This window comes from Microtus ochrogaster, chromosome 5 (assembly GCF_000317375.1).
Source record: "Microtus ochrogaster isolate Prairie Vole_2 chromosome 5, MicOch1.0, whole genome shotgun sequence".
In the NCBI taxonomy this organism is placed as follows: Eukaryota; Metazoa; Chordata; class Mammalia; order Rodentia; family Cricetidae; genus Microtus; species Microtus ochrogaster.
The window spans coordinates 87,283,547-87,304,976 of record NC_022012.1 but is presented as its reverse complement, the minus strand read 5'-3'; the positions used below and the strand labels follow the sequence as shown (position 1 = coordinate 87,304,976).

The 21,430-nt window shown below is 39.2% G+C and overlaps 1 protein-coding gene across 1 annotated transcript in view; it reads left to right on the top strand.

Annotated features, from left to right (window-relative positions):
• The window catches only part of Stt3b (STT3B, catalytic subunit of the oligosaccharyltransferase complex), a 64,756-nt gene that overhangs the window by 21,369 nt on the left and 21,957 nt on the right, over positions 1–21,430 (top strand). The window contains exons 2-5 of the mRNA XM_005348053.3: positions 10,537–10,645; positions 14,165–14,452; positions 15,183–15,248; positions 17,884–17,983. Coding sequence (XP_005348110.1) covers positions 10,537–10,645; positions 14,165–14,452; positions 15,183–15,248; positions 17,884–17,983 — 563 coding nt within the window. The remainder of the gene's footprint in view (positions 1–10,536; positions 10,646–14,164; positions 14,453–15,182; positions 15,249–17,883; positions 17,984–21,430) is intronic.

Sequence of the window (21,430 nt, the reverse complement as noted above, 5' to 3'; positions counted from 1 at the left end):
CCTGAGAAAATGATTTTTTGAGAAAGACAAAGCAGGTCTTCACATGAGTGTTATTTTTCTCACTTCCAATATGGATAAGTTTCATATTGGTAATAAGCTATAGATTGACGGAGAGACTTAAGTCAAATGTAGTTTTTAAGTTTAGTAAAGGATAAGGCAAAGATGTAAGATTGAGAATGAGTTGTTAATAATAATTTGTCGTTATCAGAATGTATGTTTATGCATCATGGAAGATGTTGCTGTAACTCACAGGAGAAACAACACGCTTTAACCTTTCAACTTGCCTGTCTGACTTCTGTTTCCTCCGTTCTTGTTCTGGCTGCTGGCTGCCTTTCTTGCTGCCTTTCTTACTCCCTATAAACCCTCTAGCCTTTCTTCCACCCTCCTTTGACTTGGTGTTCTAATTTCTGCTAAGTTTTTGATTGTGTATGTTGTGTATTATGAAGGTTGCAGTGGTTTGAGTCAGAATGACCCCCATAGACTCACATGTTTGAATGTTTGGCCTGTAGGGAGTGACACTGTTAGGAGCTGTGGCCTTGTTGGAGGAAGTGTGTCACTGTGGGGGCAGGCTTTAAGGTCTTAATATGCCCAGGCTATGCCCAGTACCCAGTGTCTCCTCCTGATTCCTGTGGATCAAGATGTAGAACTCTCAGCTTCTTCTCCAGCACCGTGTCTGCCTGCATGCTGCCATGCCCCACCATGACAGTAATGAACTAAAGCTCTGAAACTGTTAGACAGCCCCAACTAAATGTTTTTCAGGGTGTCTCTTCACAGCAGTAGAACCCTGACAAAGACAAAATGACTTTTAATCAAATAGAAATTCCTGTTAATCATTTTATATTCAGTTGAGATGTAAGCACAGTGAGCAAGCTTTCTGTGTGAGAATGTTTTCCTGTCCTGTCCTTCTGCTAAACTCAGTACTAATGTCATTGCTATACTGGAGTGGCAACGTACACTTTTATTATTATTTGATCTCCCAAAGTAGTTCCCAGTACTGAGTAGCATACTTGTCTGTGGTGGGAGGAGAGAGTGAGCCTTTTTGGCAGAATGGGAGTATTGCTGTTATGCTCATGCCTACACATTCCTTTATAAGACAAGAAGGAAAGTGTACAGCAAGCACAACGGGACCGATTAGCATCAGCTCACTGAGAAAAGATTCGTCGACTGACAGAAGTTGAACTTACTAAGTTGTGTAGTGCAATAAAGGCCCAAGTAGGTCAGAGATGGAAACACGCTTCTCTGGTTTTCCTTTATGAGTGTAGCACTTGCTTGTAAGAAAACATTTATTGACTGCACAAGACCGTTAGGAGGTGGTGGTTGTCTTCCATCAAGCAAGTCTTGGTCAAGACTTTAAGGGTTGTTGCAGCTCTACTAAAGAGTTTAAATCTGAAGCAGCACAGCTTCAGATTTTCATTTGCTGAAAATTTGCTGAATTTCTGTGCTTTTGTTTCCAAAGTAACTTAAAAGGCTTATGCTTCAGGGCTCCAACTCAGAGATCCACCTATCTTTGCCTCCAGAGTGCTGTGATTAAAGGTTTGCGCTACCATGCCAGGCTCTAAGTTGCACTTTAAAACTTTCCTTTAAAGATTCATTTTATGTGTGTTATCCCCGCCCCGTGTGTGTGTGCAACATGCATGCCTGATGCCACAGAAATCAGAAGAACATTGTATTCCCTAGAACCAAAATTACAGGTGGTTGTGAACTGTCATGTGAGTGCTAGAAACTGAACCGGATTTTCTGCTAGAGCAACAAGTGCTGGTAACCACTGAACTACCTCTGCAGCCCAACATCTTAAAACATTTAAGGCAACTTTATCACCTACCTCTGTTTACACGTATTTAAACCTGTATAGCCACTGTTTTTCAAGCACTGTTTAATTTTGAACCTTTTCAGTAAGTGAGATTTATACAGGAACCAAATACATAAACAGAGAAATGCAGATTAAATTGAAGATGCCAACCACTCTTGTCAGTGGTGACACAGGAGTATTTTGGAATGCCCAAGCAGTTTGAAGTCTACTTCAACGTAAACAGTACCCAGAAGGTGATGGCAGTGAACCTCCACAGCCACTGATTACCTTGCTGCCTCTGCTCAGTCATCCTGCCATCATGTTCAAGAATGTGGGTGCTGGGGTCAGAGCTGCCATCTTGGCCACTGCATAGCTGTATGACTTTGGTCAAGTGATAGACATTTGTGTCATAGTCAAGGCATCTAACTAAAAAGGTTTTATTTGTGTTTGTAAAGGTGTGCCTGATGAATAAATGAAAAGCTATAGTATTTAACATAAGTTAGAAAAACTGTAAAAGGTCTTCAGACACATCTCATAACCACTTTCCCTCTCAGGCACTGTGACCACAAGCACCTGGGGAAAGGGATCTAACTGTGAAAGTGCCTCTATCAGATTAGCCTGTGATTAAGTCTGTGGAGTATTCCCTAGATAATGATTGATAGGAGAGGGACCAGTCCATTGTGGGTGATCTACCCTGAAAAGATGGTTCTGAATTGTATTTAAAAAAAAAACAAAACAAAACTGAGCAAGCCATGAGGATCAAGTGAGTAAGTAGTGTTCCTTAGTAGCCTCTTCTTCAGTTTCTGCCTCCAGGTTCCTACCCTGACTTCCTTCATGATGAACTGTGATTGGGACATATAATCTTAAATAAATTCTGTAGCCTGAATTCTAATTGGTCTTAATAATAAAATCCCCAAGTCAGTAAATGCTGAAATATCAGAGAAGCAGAGCATCCAGCCAGTTCTCACCTCTTTGAAATCCTTAGACCACAAAAGGGTATCCTGTTCTCTACAAGTCCTCACCCTAAATGCTCAGACTGTCCTCAGACTGCACCCTGTCTCTCAGAAACCTCAAACTGTCTGAGCTCCTGTCTCCTCCCACCCGTCCTCTCTCCGCCCAGCCATATCATTCCTGTCTACACCTCCCTAGTGCTGGGATTAAGGGTGTGAGAACCCAGTTTCTGGGATCACCTTCTTTGAGCTCTGTTTTTCTTAGACACTTCAATCTTGTGTAGCCCAGGGTGGCCTTGAACTCATAGAGATCTGTCTGCCTCTGTCTCCCTAGTGCTGGGATTAAAAGTTTGTGCCAACACTGCCTGACCTCTGTGGCTAACTAGTGGCTTAATTCTGCAGTCTGGTCTTCAGGCAAGCTTTATTTGTTAGATTACAAACAAAATATCACAACAAAACCCTTTCTCCCCCCCCCCCCCCCCCCGTGGCTTTTGGTCCAAAGCAAACTAAGACAAACACCCACCCACCTTTCTGGACTTTGCATTTGCTTACTAGTTTCTTTTCCCTATCTATGAATAGGTGACTACTTCATCGTTAAGTATCTTACCGGTGGTGTGAGATAGGACTTTATCCTTGCTTAAAGCAGTCTGATCCTTCTTTTAATTTTTGATACTTTGCCCCTGTGTGATGATCTTCTTTGGGTTTATTGTACTTAAACTCCAAAAAAGCAGTTTTCTTTTTCGATCTTTATTCTTAGTACCTCACAGAAGCTTTTGTACATACCAGTTAGTTACTTGAGGAATTTTAAAAATAAATGACTATTACTTTATAGAAGCGAAGCATGGGGTAGTCTTGTATAGAGGCATGTGCTATTCTAATGTCTTGTCAGACAAGACTTCCCTGGGAGTCTTGTCTCTGTAGGAGCCTCTGTTTCCTGATTTCTTTTTTTTTTTAATATAAACTATAGTTAACCTAATTTCTCAAGTTAAATTAGAACCTGTGAGAGGGGGATTCAAGGGACCTGGTGGTAAAGGGACTGTTGACACACTGCAGTACTTAGTGTAGCCTTCCACCCACTCCATTTCCATTTATAATACTGTTCCTTTTGTCTTGGGGGTTTATTTGAGACTGGGTCTCCTTGTGTAGCCAGCCCAGGCTTGTCTGAGACTACTCCTTCCTCATCTCCCCGGTACTGGGATTACACCCATGAGCTATCACACCTGGCCCTTTCTCTGTGTTTTTTCATCACCAGCATTGGTTCCAGCTGCCTTCCCTTGTTGGGTTATTTTTTTTTTCCTCTGGTCCTAATTGTTTCTCCTGTGTCCTTAGGTTTGATTTGCAAAGGCTGAATTAAACTTGTGCTCTTGTCTTGGGTGTAAAAGATTTGTGAACTCAATATTTACGATATGAGATAGTGTTTATTTCTCATCTCCTTTGCATTGGTGTGCTCTCTCACTGCTAAGTAGTTGAGATCCTCCCCCTAGTTATATTTTGATTGCTTCCTACAGAGTGTCATTTTTATTTTTCTTAACGTGTTTTTATAAAGACCGGTTTCTAAAGTGCTGAAGTATCTACCATGTACCTCTAAAAATGTGCTGATCTTGTATCTGAGAATGTGGAAAAGTAAATAGAACCAAGTGTAGTAGCACGCTGGTATTCAGGAAGCAAAGGCAGATCTCTGAGTTCCAGGCCAGCCTTATCTGCATACTATCCAGATTATTTCAGACTATGCAAAGGTCCATAGTGAGAGGTTGTCTCTATCCCCAAAGGACAAATAGAGTAGAACATTTACAGGCCCTTGACAGTCACTTTAGTAAGAGTGTTATGAAAAAATACTACTTCTCACATCTCTCCTCAAGGAGCACACAATAGTTAATTGATTGCACACATATATTTGCATGCTCTTTGCAGGAGAATGTGTTTTAGAACAAAGGACAGAGCTGGCCCTTGGGAAACTTGTTTTCCTTTCAGTACTATTTATAGCACACTTGGGGACTAAAACTTTCTCTGACTTAACTGTGTTATCTCTAAATTAGGTGAAAATTATTTCCCAGCTTTTCTGGCTCATACTTTACATATACCATATAATGTTAAAACAATGGGTGGATCATAGCTCAGTGGTACACCATTTGCCTGGCATGCTTGAGACTCTGAATTCCTTCCCAAGCAGGTTAATGTCAGGGTAAGGAACAAAACCTTAAGTCACTGTTGATAAATGATAGGGTTCCTAAAGGAGTAAACTGCAAACATTACTTGGCTCTCATGAAGTGCCAAGAGCAGTGAAGTCCTTCTAGGCTACAAAAGTCACCCCCCCCCCCAAAAAAAATTACATGATAAGGTGGACCTTTTCAAGGTGATGTTTTGAAAGCACAAATAAAAATGGGCCCGGGTATAGAGAGGCAGAATCATTAGTAGTGAGGCTTTGAGACCAATTAGGAATCTCAGCTGAGTGACTGCTTGAAGGGAAAATACAATGTGTGTTTGTAGCAGGTGAGCGCTGACAAAGACCATGATAAATATTGCTAAAAAAAAGTTGATAACTACATCCCATTTTCATTTCTTATACTAGGAAAAGAATAGCCTTACAGTTCATCTAAATACCTCTTATGTTTGCTTTGGATTGAATTTGTAGTGCTGTAACTGAGAATTTGCATGGAAAAAAATAACCAGACTATACTTAGCAGTAACAACCCAATCTGCAACAGATTTGTAGTAAGTTATAAATTTAGATTGTAGCGCTTCCTGTTTAATGTAACCATGAAGGAAGCAGACATTAGTATGGAGTCCTTTGACCAGGAGCCAGAATTTTCTTAGACCCCAAAGAAACTTGATTTCATAATGATGAATAATTTAACAGCAAGAAAAACTTGTTCAAAAATAAACTTATTACTGTAATCTGTGTAAATCCAAACACATATGTATTTAAGTTTGAAATTAAGTTTCTCTTGAGTTCATGAAGATTTATTGAAAAAAAAACCTGCTCCTTAAATTGGACACCCAGTAGTGTATTTCATTTTAGAACTTAATGGTATATGTTTTTCTCAAGTATTTAACTTTGACTAAAACTGCTATTTACTTGCAAAACTTTTATGATTGAAAAGATTGGCAGTCACAGGGAGGGGTACTGAAAGGACAGAATGAGACGGGAGTTTATGCCCTCTTTTAGGCAGTGCTCTTAAAACTGTCAGAATCTTTGAGATACCTTTTCGTTTTTAATACCAGGATAGTCATTATTTTTTATGCTTAAATATAGCATAAAAATAGATAGTAGAATCTAGTGATGTTATAAGTATTAGTAAGCATATGCAGGAATTTTAGTTACAAAGACTTTTTTAGATAAAAGATAAGATTAGATATGAGATTAAATCTAAGCAGAGGTATTCAAGACTTGTAAGGTGATACTGTAAAGTTTGTGAAGCAGTATTCAAGAAGACTTAGATAAATGGGTATCAGCCATATTCTTTTTTTTCTGGGTGGATATTTTTTATTGATTTTATTGAGCTCTACGTTTTTGTCTACTCTTCTCCCTTCTACTTTCTTCCAAGGTCCCCATGCTTCCAATTTCTACTTCCCATGTAGATTACATACGTGTATGTCTCTCTTAGGGTCCTCATTGTTGTCTAGGTCTCTGAGATTGTGATTTGTGGGCTAGTTTTCTTTGCTTTATGTCTAAAAACCACTTATGAGTGAGTACATATGATGATTGTCGTTGTGGGTCTGGGTAACCTCACTCAGTGTGATGTTTTCTAGCTCCATCCATTTGCCTGCAAATTTCAAGATGTTGTTATTTTTTTCTTCTGTGTAGTACTACATTTATGTAAATGTACATTTTCCTTATCTGTTCTTCAGTCAAGGTCAGCCATATTCTTGAATTAAATATATTCTGGATATAAAGATGTTAATTCTTCCCAAAATTGATTTGAGATTAAGTGGAATTTGCCAGTTATGTTAGGTGGAGCTGACAACTTGTTCTAAAATTAATATAAAGAATCTGAGACAGGAGGAATTTGCTGCATAGGGAGTGTCAGGCCCTTCAGAGGTACATAGTAAGACCCTGTACCAAACCTAAAATAAAAAACAATTTAGAAATTCAAAGAGACAAACTAAAAACTACTAGTAAAAATGTTCCCTCACATTCCAGGGTTTAATTCAAAACTGTAGTGATGATCACTTCCAGATTTATTGAGGATCTAATGGGTAAACTTAAACTGTTTATCATGAAGAAGAAAATGAGTATTATCTTTATGATCACGCTAGAGCAGAGCATTATTTTTCTACCTCCTTTTTTCTTTATCTTGCTCTTGTACTTTTTGTTTTTTCATTGCAAAAACAAAAGCTGTAGTTCTGCCATGGGGTGTAAATTTAGGTTTATGTCAAGAGTTTGTTTTTAAAAAGTACCATGGGGAGGAGACTGGAGAGGTAGCCCAATAGTTGAGAGTGGGTATTGCTCTTTTGCAGAGATTTGGGTTCAATTCTCAGCAGCGACATAGGTGACTCACAACTCCAGCTTCTGGAATCTGACACCCTCTGGCTTCCACAGGCACCTGCATGTATGCAGTGCACATAAACTCACATACACATAAATAAAGAGAAACTAAAATACTTAAACACTGTTGGCTTGCTAAGAAGATTGCTCAGAGGGTAAGGGCACTAGCTTGCTGAGATAACTTGGGCCCCACATGGTAGAAGGCGAGAAAAGATGTTTGTAAGTTGTCCTCTGACCTTGGCAAGCCTATGCCTACTCCTGTCAAATCCATGTATTTAAAATACCACTGGCAGAGCGGAAAGAAAAGCTACAAAATGAGAGTTGACTTATAAAACTGACAAGAATAGTGCTCAAGGCTTATTCAAATATAGACAGATGTAATGAACTTGAACACATGAGATGCACTCTCAGAGAGTTGCCTCCTGCCAACATTGAATGTTGAGACTAAACAAAGACCCAGCACTCGTGCTTCCATTTCTGTTCAGGTTTTTAGCCCTTGACTAAGGTTCAGTAGACTCTTAATACCTTGCTTTCCTTCAGGCACGGATCTCAAGTATTACAGTTAAAATGTTGTCCTTTTGGAGAGACGTATGTTGTGGTTATGTGACTGTGTTACAGAAAGCCTTTACTCTCATCTGCATGCAGAACTGCAATCATGGAGCCCGGGACACTCTTTCAGCAGGTGATGACTGCAAACATGGCAAAGAAAATACACTGTGTCCTTAGAAATGTGCCGAGGTTCATAGTGAGTTAACCAGGCTAACGGGATAACAACAGTGCCCCCAGGTGATCATGGGCTTAATAGTCTAAGGACTGTGGCATTGGGAAGGGAGGTGAGTCTGCAGGACTGAAGATCAGCATGGAAAGTAGGGAGCTAGCTTGGTTTAAGACTGAGCAGTGTAGTGTAGTGACAGTGTAGAGATCATTGTCCCACAGCAGAAAGGGTGACACCTAGACTCTGAAAACAGGTGTAGTATGTGTGTTTGACTTGGGTCCTGTCATGGGTTTGATTGAATGTTGAGTTTGGGGTATCTTTCTGGCATCCAGAGGGGGAAATATCACTTAAGGCAGACAACTCTGGTTTAGAAATGAGAAGGAAGCTCCAGACAGGGAGATAATGTTGCATCATGGGCTCAGAACCTTTGTATGACTCCGGTCTCTTGGGGGAAATTTTAGAATGAGTTATCATAACCATCTTAAGTAGAAGATGTTACTGTAGAGCGAGAGGCAGCTACAGAGCCTAATAAAAGTTGCCCATAGAGGGGAGGTCATGACTTAAGGGAAAGTACCCCAAAGAGAGCCTTGGTGGTGAAACGTCCCTGGTTTGTAAAACATATTGTTCATTAATCATTACTTGGAGTAAGGGTTTTTTTTTTCTTTTGATTTTTCAAGATAGGGTTTCTCTGTGTAACAGCCCTGGCTGTCCTAGAACTAGCTCTTGTAGACCAGGCTGGCCTTGAACTCACAGAGAAATGCCTGTCTCTGCCTCCCAAGTGTTGGGACCAAAGACGTGCGCCACCACCGCCTGGCTGGAGTAAGGTTTTTTAGGAAAAATTTAAGCCTTGATTCTTGCTATGATACTGGTTTATCCATTCAGTATTGTCACAAGATTTGGGGATGTCACTCTACTCTTCAAGGGTGGTGCTCCTGATTAATTATTGCTTGTAAGTGCAATTGGAGCTCTGCAGTACTGTGCGGTTTCTGTACACCAGTAATTTAGGCGTCTGGGGCTTGTTTTTGAAGTTCTCTGGTGTGGGGATTCCTGTGCTGCACCAAGTAGAGTTAACTTTTTGATCCTAAAAATCCCCTTCTCAGAAAAATTTTTAATGTTAACTCTATTACCTTATAGCATCAGGTAGTCGGTCACACTGAAGAATGTATTCGATTTTGCTGTTTCTTTAAAGAGTTATCATTTTGCTTCTGAATGAGTGAATTACACTTTATCATTAGTAGCATTTTGAGTTCTAGGTTTGGAACCTATTCTGCCCTCCATCCTTGTAGCCCTTAGTGATCTTTATGAGTGTAAGCACTTCTGGGTGTCTCTTGATTTTTTTTAATTTTTCATACTTTTTAACCTTGTGGTTTGCTCTTTACTTTTTGCAGTTAAAGTAGCCTGTCTATGATTTAGCTGGGTAATCATGTTTTCCTTAAAACTTGGAAATGGGCTTTTACTATGTGTGTTAATCATAGTAGTAGTAGCAGCTTTGCAGGTGCTATGTAATTGCTCTTTATAGCCACCTCATGATGTAGGCTATGAAGAAGCTACAACACAGTGCATAAGCAGAGACACACAGCACTCTGAGCTGTCACTGTGAGCCAGGCACATGGTGCTAGAACCTGTAACCAGTCAGGCTTCCTCTGGAGATGAGAATCCATTGCCCTTTATAGATCTCTTGTTTGCTTTTTTTGCTTACTTTCAAGGATGCTTACTCTCTCAAATGTTTGATTTGGGGGTATACACCAGTTGGCTTTCCAGTGCACTTCTATGAGTCCAGCACTATTTCACTTCCTGTGTCCACATGTCACGTTAACATAGACAGATGCCTTTGCTGCCTGCTTGCCTCTTGTGGAAGGAATCTTGACTGAATGTACTGCTGTCACTCCCAATGTCACCCTGACCACTGATACTGGTCTTTCCTGCCCTCCATAACTGCTTTATGCTAAATGTGGAGTAGCCTTGAAACTGCCCTCTGCTTGCATTTTGGACTTTGGTTTCCTTAGTTTCCTTTCTTCTCATTTGTCTTTTTCAGAAATTAATTATAATCTCGCTTTAAAACCATACTCTGTTTCCTGGCGTGTATGAGGGCTTCGTAAGTACTCTAAATAGAGCCACACTGCCAGACTCTTTTCACTGTGCTAGCATAGTCTGCTCTCTTCCTTCTTAAGCCACTATTTTACTGTTTCTGTGTAAGCGTTTGGATGTTACATGACATATGCTTCCTGGTCAGTTTGATGCCATCTTTGATAATGGTTCTCAGCCTTTTGAGTCATGGACTGCTTTTATAATAATGAATTTTGTGTATCCCTTTTGTTTTCCTGGTTAAATTTGAGCCCTCTGCCTTGTACCCCCACTAATGGTCATATGTTAATTTGAGCATTTCTAGTTCCTGGGTGGATTTAAGAGAGTGCTAGTGGTATAATTAGTTGTATTAGAGGTATAGACATTGGCTTGAAATTTTCAAATTTTTTTGTTATTAGAGTTTGAGAAATATTGCTGTGATATATATGATTTATATATATCAATATATCAAATATAAAGAAAGGTATTGTGTTAACAAGTTTTATAACATTTCCTTTTCTCTTTTCTCCAGGTTTAACTATAGATCAACACATCACCTAGCATCTCATGGGTTCTATGAATTTTTAAATTGGTTTGATGAAAGAGCATGGTATCCACTAGGAAGAATAGTAGGTGGCACTGTAAGTATATTAGCTATTCTTTGATGTTAACTGTAAACTGTTGAGCAAACCATTATGTGTTGGTGGGTTGAGAGTCCTCAAAAACTGCATATAGTTCACAAACACAACCTCTGCCTCTGTAGCTAATTAGCCAATGTTTCTTTGCTCTATTCATGGCAGTTTATTTGTGGAATATCTCACATTGGCCTCTAACAAGTATCAGGATGGATTAAGAATCTGCTGTAGGGCTAGGTGGTGGTTAATCCCAGCACTCGGATCTCTGTGAGTTCAAGGCCAGCGTGGTGTGCAGAGTGAGTGCCAGGACAGTCAGGACTGCACAGAGAAACCCTGTCTCAAAAACAAAACAACAGCCGGGCAGTGGTGGTGCAGAGGCAGGCGGATCTCTGTGAGTTTGAGACCAGCCTGGTCTACAAGAGCTAGTTCCAGGACAGGCTCCAAAGCCACAGAGAAACCCTGTCTCGAAAAACAAAAACAAAAAAAAACAAACAAAAAAAAAATCTGCTATCACAAAATACTTCAAGTCTAGATTATGTTTTTTGCTTTGTTCTCAAGCAACTGAGTTTGAAATAAAGCTTTTTGGAGGGGGGGAGTAAAAATTTAGAATTATTAAAATAATTAAACTTTTCAGGCCTCGATCTAGATAATTGTGCCTTGACTATAGTTGGTGTAGAGTTCTCTGGATACAGAATGATGATATAAGGTTCTTAGGGTTCAGTGTGTAAGGAGAACTTAAAGAGAAGGGGGAAGATGTGGCAGCTCTTGAGGAAGTCTCTATGCTTGGTCATTTCTTCTTGATTGCGCTTACCAGTATCACTGTCACCCCAGATAAAGTTTTGCTCTCACATATTAATTCAGATTTATTTCCTTTCTTTTGTACCTTGATTTTACATTTGTGTTCCTTTCCCAACTCCCTGTCATTTCTCCAGTGATTTTTCAGCCCTTTTTTACTGTTGACTGTTTACAGCTGTCACAGTCAAAGTTACCATCATGCAGCTAACAGAACTTCCTGGGTTTTGACCTAGTGTTTTCATCATTCTTCCACTTTAATTTCTATTAGAATCTCCTACTTGTGGGATTTTATTTTCTTTTATGCTCACTCTGTAGCCCATGCTAACCTTCCATTTAACAGTAATCTTTCTGCCCCAGCCTCCCAAATGATGGAATTATAGATGTGAACCACTATGCCTTCATAGAAGTTCATTCATAACTTTTAAAAGAGGATTTTGTAGTACTCTTTAAAATTTTTCAAATGGATTGTAGTTAGCAAATATTATGTAACTTCCAACCCTTTTAAGTTTTTTGAGACTTGTTTATAACCTAAAATACATTCTAATTTTGATCATGTTCCTTCTGTGTTTTTATAAAGGGGTGTGTGTGCATACATGTGGGTGCACATGCACATGTGGATGTCAGAGGTCAGCCACAGATGTTCCTTGGGTGCACATGCACATGTGGATGTCAGAGGTCAGCCACAGATGTTCCTTGGGTGGTGTCCACGTTGGATCTGTTGTTATTTGTTTGCGCAGTTGTTCACGGCCTGGAGCTACATAATTGGGTTAGGCTGATTGATTAACAAACTCTAGGAATCTACCTCCTTCTGCCCACTATACCATTCCCCCATTTCCCAGCACTGGGGCTCTGAGAGTGTGCCAACACTGCAGGCTTTTAATGTGGGGCTTGGGGATGAAGCCAGGTCCTCCTGCCTTGCAGGGATTACCATCTGAGCCATTAGTGCAGCCCCATTTTGAGGCTTCTTACATCTTAATATTACAGTACTTTTGGAACAATCTTATCTCTCTCTGTAGGTCTTTGCTCCTACTTGGTAAGGAAGGCAGAGTTCCTTCCTGACTTCCCTGATGAATGCGAAGAATTTATCCAGTTTAGTTTCATTAATAGCATGTGCCTTTGGAAATTAGGCTTTCTCTCTGGCCCCTGTGTCAAGTTAAAATTGCTCAACCTCTAACACTAAGGTGCACATTACACCTGGTTTCTTGGGCTTTTTTACTTTCTCTTATGGGCTCTAGTGACATGAATATCTACTTAAATTTGAACTCCTTTGTTTTTTACATCTGGAGTTCCTTAAAAGTTTGAATACACACACACACACACATGCACACACATGATCTTAAATTTATGTGTACATGCATTTGCGTATGTGCACCATATGTGTGCCTGAGGCCTGCAGAGGTCAGAAGATGGACCAAAACCCCAGGAACTGAAGGTTATGGACATTTGTGAACTACCATGTAGATTTTGGGAACCGAACCTGGGTCCTCACTGCAAGAGCAGCAAGTGCTCTTAACCATTGGTTGAGCCATCTCTCCAGCTCCAAGTTTGAATGTATCTTGCTGTTAGGAGTTTTTGGTTTTAGACTTTTGATTCAATACTGCTTTGTATTTTGACTTTTCTTATATTAGGTCCATCTGCCAGATTATATGGATTGTTGATTTACATCGAGAAAAAATTTCAAATTCATGTGTTTTCTTTGTGTATTGCTGACAAAAATTATTTAGTAGGACCTAGTACTGAGTAAGAAATGGAGCATATTTTTTTGAGAATTGTAATGACTCACTATACTATTTTTCTCCTCTCGATCCTGTTACTCTGTGCATTCACTAGACATTGAATATACACTCTGTGTCTGTATTGTTCTTGATACTGACAAATAAACTCTTATTCTTCTAGAGCTTACATTCTTGTGAGGTTGAGCAGTTGAAAATAATGTTTATAAATAGTGCTCTCAATGATAATAGGTGCTAGGGAGGAAAAGCAAGGGGGTGAGTTAAAGACTAGGGCGGAGTCTATTGAGACGAGCACATTTAAATAGGACAGCCAGGGAGTGAATGTGCGGCAGTCTTTGTGGTTTCAGTCTTGGGAAGAAAGAGAGCCACTGAGGGAGGATTCGGGTGTGAATGCAGATGAAAACACACATATTAGTTACTGAGGGATGTTTCGAAATAAATATCTGCCAATTCCGAATCTTGTGGTAACTGCCCTTCTTTTGGTATAAAGGTGAGTGTCCGTATAGTAATCTTCTCTCCCATTATTAAGACTTTGAACATAGCACTTAAAGCCTTTTAATATTCTTTTGGTTCCCAAATGACTGATCCTTCTTCCTAGAGGTGTTTACTTTCTGAATCTTGGATTTAACTTACTTATAACTATCATTTCTCCTTTTTATTTATACACAACAAGAACATGGCTAAAGTGTGTTAAACTCCTAAGCCTGAAAAATACATGACTAAGACAGTGCTTGGAAGTGAGGAAGATAGTTAATGGAATAAACATCATTACATATTTTCTATTTAATCACTCTTGTTTTATTTCAGCATATATTCTATATATGAATTTCTTCTTTGTATCTGTTCCAAAAAGATTTTATTGTGTATCCCGTGAAAGGAAAAGCTTTCTCTTCATCTTAACTACAAATGGTGTATACTAATTAAAAAAGAATGTGGACTATTCTTTTTGGGCACCATGTTTTATATGTAACTAAATTCCTTTCTTTCCTTCCTCTAGGTTTACCCAGGGTTGATGATAACAGCTGGCCTTATTCATTGGATTTTAAATACATTGAACATAACAGTTCACATAAGAGATGTGTGTGTATTCCTTGCACCAACTTTTAGCGGCCTTACATCTATATCTACGTTCCTGCTAACTAGAGAACTTTGGAACCAAGGAGCAGGACTTTTAGCTGCTTGTTTTATTGCAATTGTACCAGGGTACATATCTCGATCAGTGGCAGGATCCTTTGATAATGAAGGCATTGCAATTTTTGCGCTTCAGTTCACTTACTACTTATGGGTAAGTACCACTTAATATTTGGCTATTATTAATGCTGGTGACTTTCTGCCTAAAGTCTCTAGGTTGGAGACTTTTATGTCTTTTACCAAGAGTTGCACACGTATGTTACTACTATTCATAATAAATTCAACAATAGGTAACATTTAAAAACATGCCAGACATTTTTTCTGAATATATAACTGGATTAATATAGTCGTAGATTTTAATTTTCATAATAATCTTATTGTATCTGCTTTATAAGTTGTAACTTCAAAAATAAATAACAGAAGCAACCTGTCAGCTGAACACACTTTTTAATGTGTGAGTACTTTTTATACACTTAACTATATTTTTAGGGAGCTATCTAGGTGAATGACAGCATCACTTTCTCTTTAATAGTTATTTTAAATTCCCTTAAAAGTTACCTGGTGAGCCGGGCAGTGGTGGTGCACACCTTTAATCCCAGAACTTGGGCAGGAAGAGGCAGGTGGATCTCTGTGAGTTCAAGGCCAAAGAAACCCTGTCTTGAGGAAAAAAACAAAACAAAAAACTTCCCTGGCTTGTTAGGTATTTTTGTTTGACCTGGAATTCTAGGAAGAACACTGCAGTTATTAAAATGTATCTTACTCAGTTTTGAAAAGTATTTTAAATCAATCTTAATAGCCACACCTCAGTCCTCACTCAATACCTTTTAGATGGTTAACTGTCTTCATATACATTTTACAATGGGATTTACTTTTGTTGTTTTTAGGTAAAGTCTGTGAAAACTGGGTCTGTGTTTTGGACGATGTGCTGCTGCCTGTCATATTTCTACATGGTAAGATCCGTGCCTGGCTCCGCTCTAAGAGCTCTGGGCAACAAGAGCAGCTCCTTTCTCCTCACCCTCTCCTTACCACTCCTGTTCGGGTTGGGTTTGGACTCTGCTCAGTGTGTACCTGTACTGCCATCCCCCTCGCCTTGATGCTAGAGAGAGGGACACTTTGTTGAGAGCCAATACTCAGTCCTCAATTGCAGTATTTATTATAAGCAAGTGAAACAAATCAGTTGTTTTTAGCATTAAATTTCTAAGTGATTTTAACTTGTTAATCACATCTAGAATTGAATTTAAATATAGTTTATTGTTCCTATGTATTTTTTTTTTAATTTTTGAACAAGTAAACTGTTTCCCTAATTACAAAACAAACTAAAAAGAACAAGAAACTTTACCTGTCAAATATAGAGCATAAAACCATGTTTAGAGGAAGTTAGCTTCTATTTAACACTCAAATAGTTTTAAATATCAAACTAAAAATTAGCTTTCCTTTATTGGAATTGACTGTTTAATGATCACAGTCATAAGTTGTAAAAATACACATCATCTGTTCATCACTAAGTTGGGAAGACCAGAGAAATAAGCACACTTTAAGAATCTTGGTGAGCCAAGCGGTGGTGGTGCATGCCTTTAATCCCAGCACTCGGAAGGCAGAGGCAGGCGGATCTTTGTGAGTTCGAGGCCAGCCTGGTCTACAAGAGCTAGTTCCAGGACAGACTCCAAAGCTACAGAAAAACCCTATCTCGAAAAACAAACAAACAGACAAACAAAAAGAATCTTGGTGAAAAAGCTTTCCCAAAGGAAGGTTACCTGAGAAAACAGATGGATGAGGAAGACTGGATGTTCTTCTGGCCCATTGTGTTCTCTTTTCATTCCTTAATGGGATGAATTTTCTGTGGTGTCTAGGCCAGAGAAGAAGGAAATGAGATCCCAGAGTGAAAGATCAGCAAAGAATGAGCAAGACCACTTTAAAACATGAGATTTGTGTTCAGATTGCTTTCAGTTTGTCTGTTTGTAAGTGGACATAGATGAGGTGGCATATTGATTTTCTGCCTGCACTTTCAGAATTTTTGAACTCCTTACAGTCAGTACCCAAGTATTGTTTGTGCACCCTGTGTTAACCCATAAACTGCCTCATAACTTGTAAATAGATTTCTGAAGGGTAAGGTTCAATGTTACTTTTTTATACTTCTGCCTCTTTTTCAACCAATAGCCTATGTAGTTTTTTATGTGAAAATTAACAGTAATTTAATTGCTAAAACTAATTTTATAGAATAAATAGGTGTATCAGTTTTCTGTGGTCCTTCTAAACTGCTTAATACCTGGGGTATGTATTGTGCCCTGTGCTTAAGGAAGTCACTTTTAATGTTAGGAATATCCAGGAGACTCTTAGAGCTTAATGCTTAAGCTCAGGATGACATTGGGTTTGGTGGGGAAAAACATGTATGTGACTAAGCAGTAAACAGGTGTGTATGTCTATATATTATGAACTAACTGTAGGTCCTTAGAAGTTGTTTTGAAATATTTTTGTACACTAACACGTCCTCATGATGACTTTGTAACCAGTGAATTTTTCAGCCTTCTAACTAAACATACTGATGAGCTTTGATCCTTTTTTGGATTTTTGAGACATGGTTTCTCTGTAGCTTTGGAGCCTGTCCTGGAACTTGCTCTGTAGACCAGGCTGGCCTCGAACTCACAGAGATCCACCTGCTTCTGCCTCCTGAGTGCTAGGATTAAAGGCGTGCACCACCACTGCCCAACTGAGCTTTGATCCTAAAAGAGCTCTTTTCTGTTTTGAGCACATGAAAAGTCAGTCCATTGTAATGGTTGAGAATGAACATTGACTTTTCAAAATATTTATTTAGACTTGAATAACCATGGTTATTCTGATTTTTTTTAAATGTGCATACATATAATACAAGTCAAAGACATACGTGTGTATGTGTGTGCGTGCATGTGCGTTATATTTTAAATACAGTTCTCACTTGCAATCCCTCTTAAGGCTGCAGCCAGCCTGCGCTATTAAGACCTCTACAGTGTGACCGAGGGTGTAAGTGCCCTTTTAGCTGAGTCACTGACCAGTGCCAGAATTCATTTTTCTTATGCTTATTGAACTTTCTTTCAGTAAATAGATTATCATAGATGAAATAAAAGCTTGTTATTCTATTCTAAAAATTTGATATCTATATTCTAGAACTCATTTCCAGGACAGTCTATTTTCTGCCAATTCACAATTATGTGATGTTCTTAAGCCTTCCTATTAACTTGAGCTATTCTCCAGTAAGTTTAAAAAAGTTTACTGGGTTTATGAGATCATGTTACTTTACTTATCAATAAAAAAAAAAAAAAGAATTGTAGGTGGGCGGTGGTGGCACTCGGGAGGCAAAGGCAGGCAGATCTCTGTGAGTTTGAAACCAACCTGGTCTGCAAGAGCTAGTTCCAGGACAGGCTTCAAAGCCACAGAGAAGCCCTGTCTTGAAAACAAAACAAAACAAAAGAACTGTTATGTATATATGCTACTTAGGAAAATTGTTAGAAATCCTAGTGTTATATTTTCTCATATTTATGTTGTCATGAATTTATGTTATGTTTTAGGAAGTGAGAGAAGCCATGTGTCTAAGCCTCTCTTTTCCCATAGGTTTCTGCGTGGGGAGGTTATGTGTTTATCATCAACCTTATCCCTCTCCATGTGTTCGTGCTACTGCTAATGCAGAGGTATAGCAAGAGAGTCTACATAGGTGAGTTATTCCACCTTTCATGCTCGTTCTTAGTAAATGGACTTTCTGCTTGGTCCGTATTGCCCATGAAAAGGTAGTAATTTTTTATGTTTAACTTGCCTTTTGTGTTGACTGCACGAGATCCTTCTTAGAAAAGCAAAAAACAAATAGAAAAGGGGGAGGGTCATAAACAGACCTCAGATAGTCACATGAAATATTAACAAATAAAAGTAGGTTTTTGATTGATTCTGATATGGCTGGGCAGAGAGAGGGAAAGAGACAGAAACTCATTGGAGCATGGCGTCTAAGGCTTGGTAGAGACACAGTGCAGTCTAGGCAGTCAGAGGATTGCCCCTTAGGTCTGAGCCTTGGTAGATGTGAAAGGTCTCTCTAGTGGCTTACTGTTCTGCTTCTCTGATCTTCAGCTTTAACCCTGGATATCTGTCTCTGAGTTTTTATTATTTGTGCTACACATCCTATAAACTAGATACATTATTTGCATGACGGGGGTGGTTTTAAAAGCATAAAGTAATTCCCATGCTTCCTAGATTGATCCCTTTAGCAGTGATGATCTATTTTGAGTTTTGCCTTCATGGTAAATGAACCCGGCCAACAGAAGTGCTACCTGGATTCCTAAGAGTTTTGCCTTGGCTTTTCATTTGTTTAAAAGTCCTAAGTGTTGGTTACAATAAGCGCTTTCCAGGGGAGAGCCACTGTGTATTCATTGCTTGAAGGGACTGAAGGTTTCTGAGTCTTCCTTTTCATAGGTGTGTTGTATTAAGTAGATATTTTAGGGGTTCCCTCAAGCATTACATATTTAATTTACAAAGAATAGTCTAACAGTATCTTCCTGTCTCAAGACTCAAGGCAAACTAAACAAAAGTAGAAAATGCCTTGGTGCTATTATAGATGAACCCAGTCTTCCTGAGAATCACACCTGTCGTGTTGGTCAGGAATGCTTCCTATGTAGAAGCTAGGAGCCTTAAAGTAAATGCTTAAGTCTACTTAAGAGCTTGCATACAGTAGATAAACTAGTATTCTGGCTCACTTAAAATCTAACACTTGGGAGGCCAAGGCATGGTAGATGTCAGCCTTGCTCAGAGAATTTCAGGCTACCCTGGGCTAAAGAATTCTGACCTTCTCTAAGCAAAAGGAAAGGAAAGTCCTAAATGACTTTTAGTGGAATAAATTTGTAGTTTTGGTCTTTTAAATCTGTTTTGCTTCATTTGTAAATTATGTTTGCTGATGATTGTCTGTTGTACTTTTTGACACATTAGGTTTAGTTATTACATAGCTGTGGGAATGATGGGACTCGCAGTATTGAGTCCTTTGCAGTAGAATCAGCCAGTCATGGTGGCTGTATGATTTTAATCCCAGAAATCTGGAGGCAGAAGCAGGCAGGACTACATAGTGAGACCTTGTCTCAAGAGAAGAGAGATTGTGTAGATTTCATGAGTTCTATAGTATTCCCACAGTGTGTTTATAATCTCCTTGTAGTCTGGCATTGTCCCATTAACACTTGTCAGAACTAATGAATTCCTTCTGCAGGGCAGAACTAGAATTTTAAACTTGCTTTTAATTTTATTTTAAGCGTATTTGTTTTGTTTTGGCTACATGTATGTCCCTACCATGTACGTGCCTTGGTGTCTGCTGAGGCCAAAAGAGGGCATGAAATCCCCTGAAACTGGAGTTACAGCTGTAAGCTACCATTAGGGTGTTGGAAATTGAACTCAGGTCCTTTGAAAGATAAAGCCAGTATTCTAAACTGCTGAGCCATCATCTCTCCATCCCAGAACTAGAATTTAAATCTGGATGTATTTCCTCTAAATCCTTATCCTTATCTTCCTATTAGGTAATAGCAAGAAGATTTATTTTTCCATTTGAAAGTGTGATTTTTTTTTCTCTGCTCAAGTATTTTGAATAAGTCATTTCATGCTACCTTTACATTTTTGGAGCTTGTAAAATGTCAGTTTCAGTGATGTGTTCTATGGTTGTTGTAAGCAGTCCCCTGGGAAGGAGCTCTCACAATCTGTGCCTGCTAAGCTGACCTGGTATTTCCCTGCTAGTCCGAAGTGTTTTTCTTGTTGCCCTCTGATACTGTTTTCTCACCATTCTTTACCCTGAATATTTACCAAAATTCCCGGTAACCGAAGCAGTCAGAAAGTAACAAAGTGACTTTATTAAGTTAACTTTTCAACATTCTTACAGACTTGTGTTGTTAGTGATCTAGTAAAACTGACTGGATTGTAAGATCTTTCTCTTCTGTATCTTGTCTGACAGAAGGATATTTTTTTAGCCATTCCCATTAAACATTGTCCAAGAAATTAACTCAGAAAGACTGACAGGATTAAGTAGTGGGTTAATGTTAATGAGTTTGTGTGTTCGTAGATCCTTCTCTAAGTTTGCAGGAGGAGGAGGAGGAGTAACTTAAAACTCCAGAGAAGGGGACTGAGAAAATGGTGATGGGCACTGTGTGAGGATCCGATCCGATCCCTAGAACCCATGTGAAGCAAATATGGTAGCTCCTTAATCCAAGCATTGGGGTATGCAGCAGCCAAGAGACGTTGTCTTCTGACCTCCACATGCATGCTTTGGCATTCCAGTATAAACGATGGCATAGAGAGTACTGCAGACTGTCATGGCCTGTAAGTGAGGTGCTGAAGTGAGAGCAGCAGGGGCTCTGTCACCACTTAAGATCAGTGGAGCTGGAGTCAACTGTGCATTAGCCAAGCTCCACTGCCTCTGTGCCCTTGGGATGCAAGTATTTTGGGTGGAAACATGATTAGGATTTCTGTAGATTTCTGTCTCTAATCAGAGTGGTTTTTTCTTTGGGTAAAATGAAACTGTACATGTGAATAAGCCCAATTGTTTTAGGGGGGGAAATTAGTTTCTAACCAATCAGAAGAAGCGTGGTCTGCAGCAATGACTGCCAGAAACTGTGCTTCCACAGGATGGCAGTGTGGTAGCACTTTTATGATGTAATGAGTGATTTATGATATTGTTGGGTTGTCATCTTCTTAGAGCTTACTTCTTTGATGGAATAGTAAAGAGTTAAGAAAGAGGTTATCATAGCTAGGTAGGAAGTTGTACTACTAGGTGAGTCAGGGTTCTCAGAGGAGTTGTAGGAAGAATTGGTACTGCAGGTTTTTACTGCTGAGGTCTTGTAAGAGCACAGTAGTGCACCTTTTGTATTACTCTACAAGCTCCTTCTTACATAAGCCCTCCCCTACCACTGTCACAAGCACTAACTACATGTGCTATGGCTGGAACTGTCCATCTGACTTTACCAACTTCTGTAACTTAGAGGCTAGATGGAATTGATCTTAATAGGATATTCTATTTTTAAAATGTCCTGCTTATCATAGATTTATGGTCTTTTTGCAAGCACACTATTGGGTGCTTTCATATAATCTGGAGAAAAACATGCTTTTATTTTTATAGTGGATGGAAGTTGTGTTTTTCTTAACT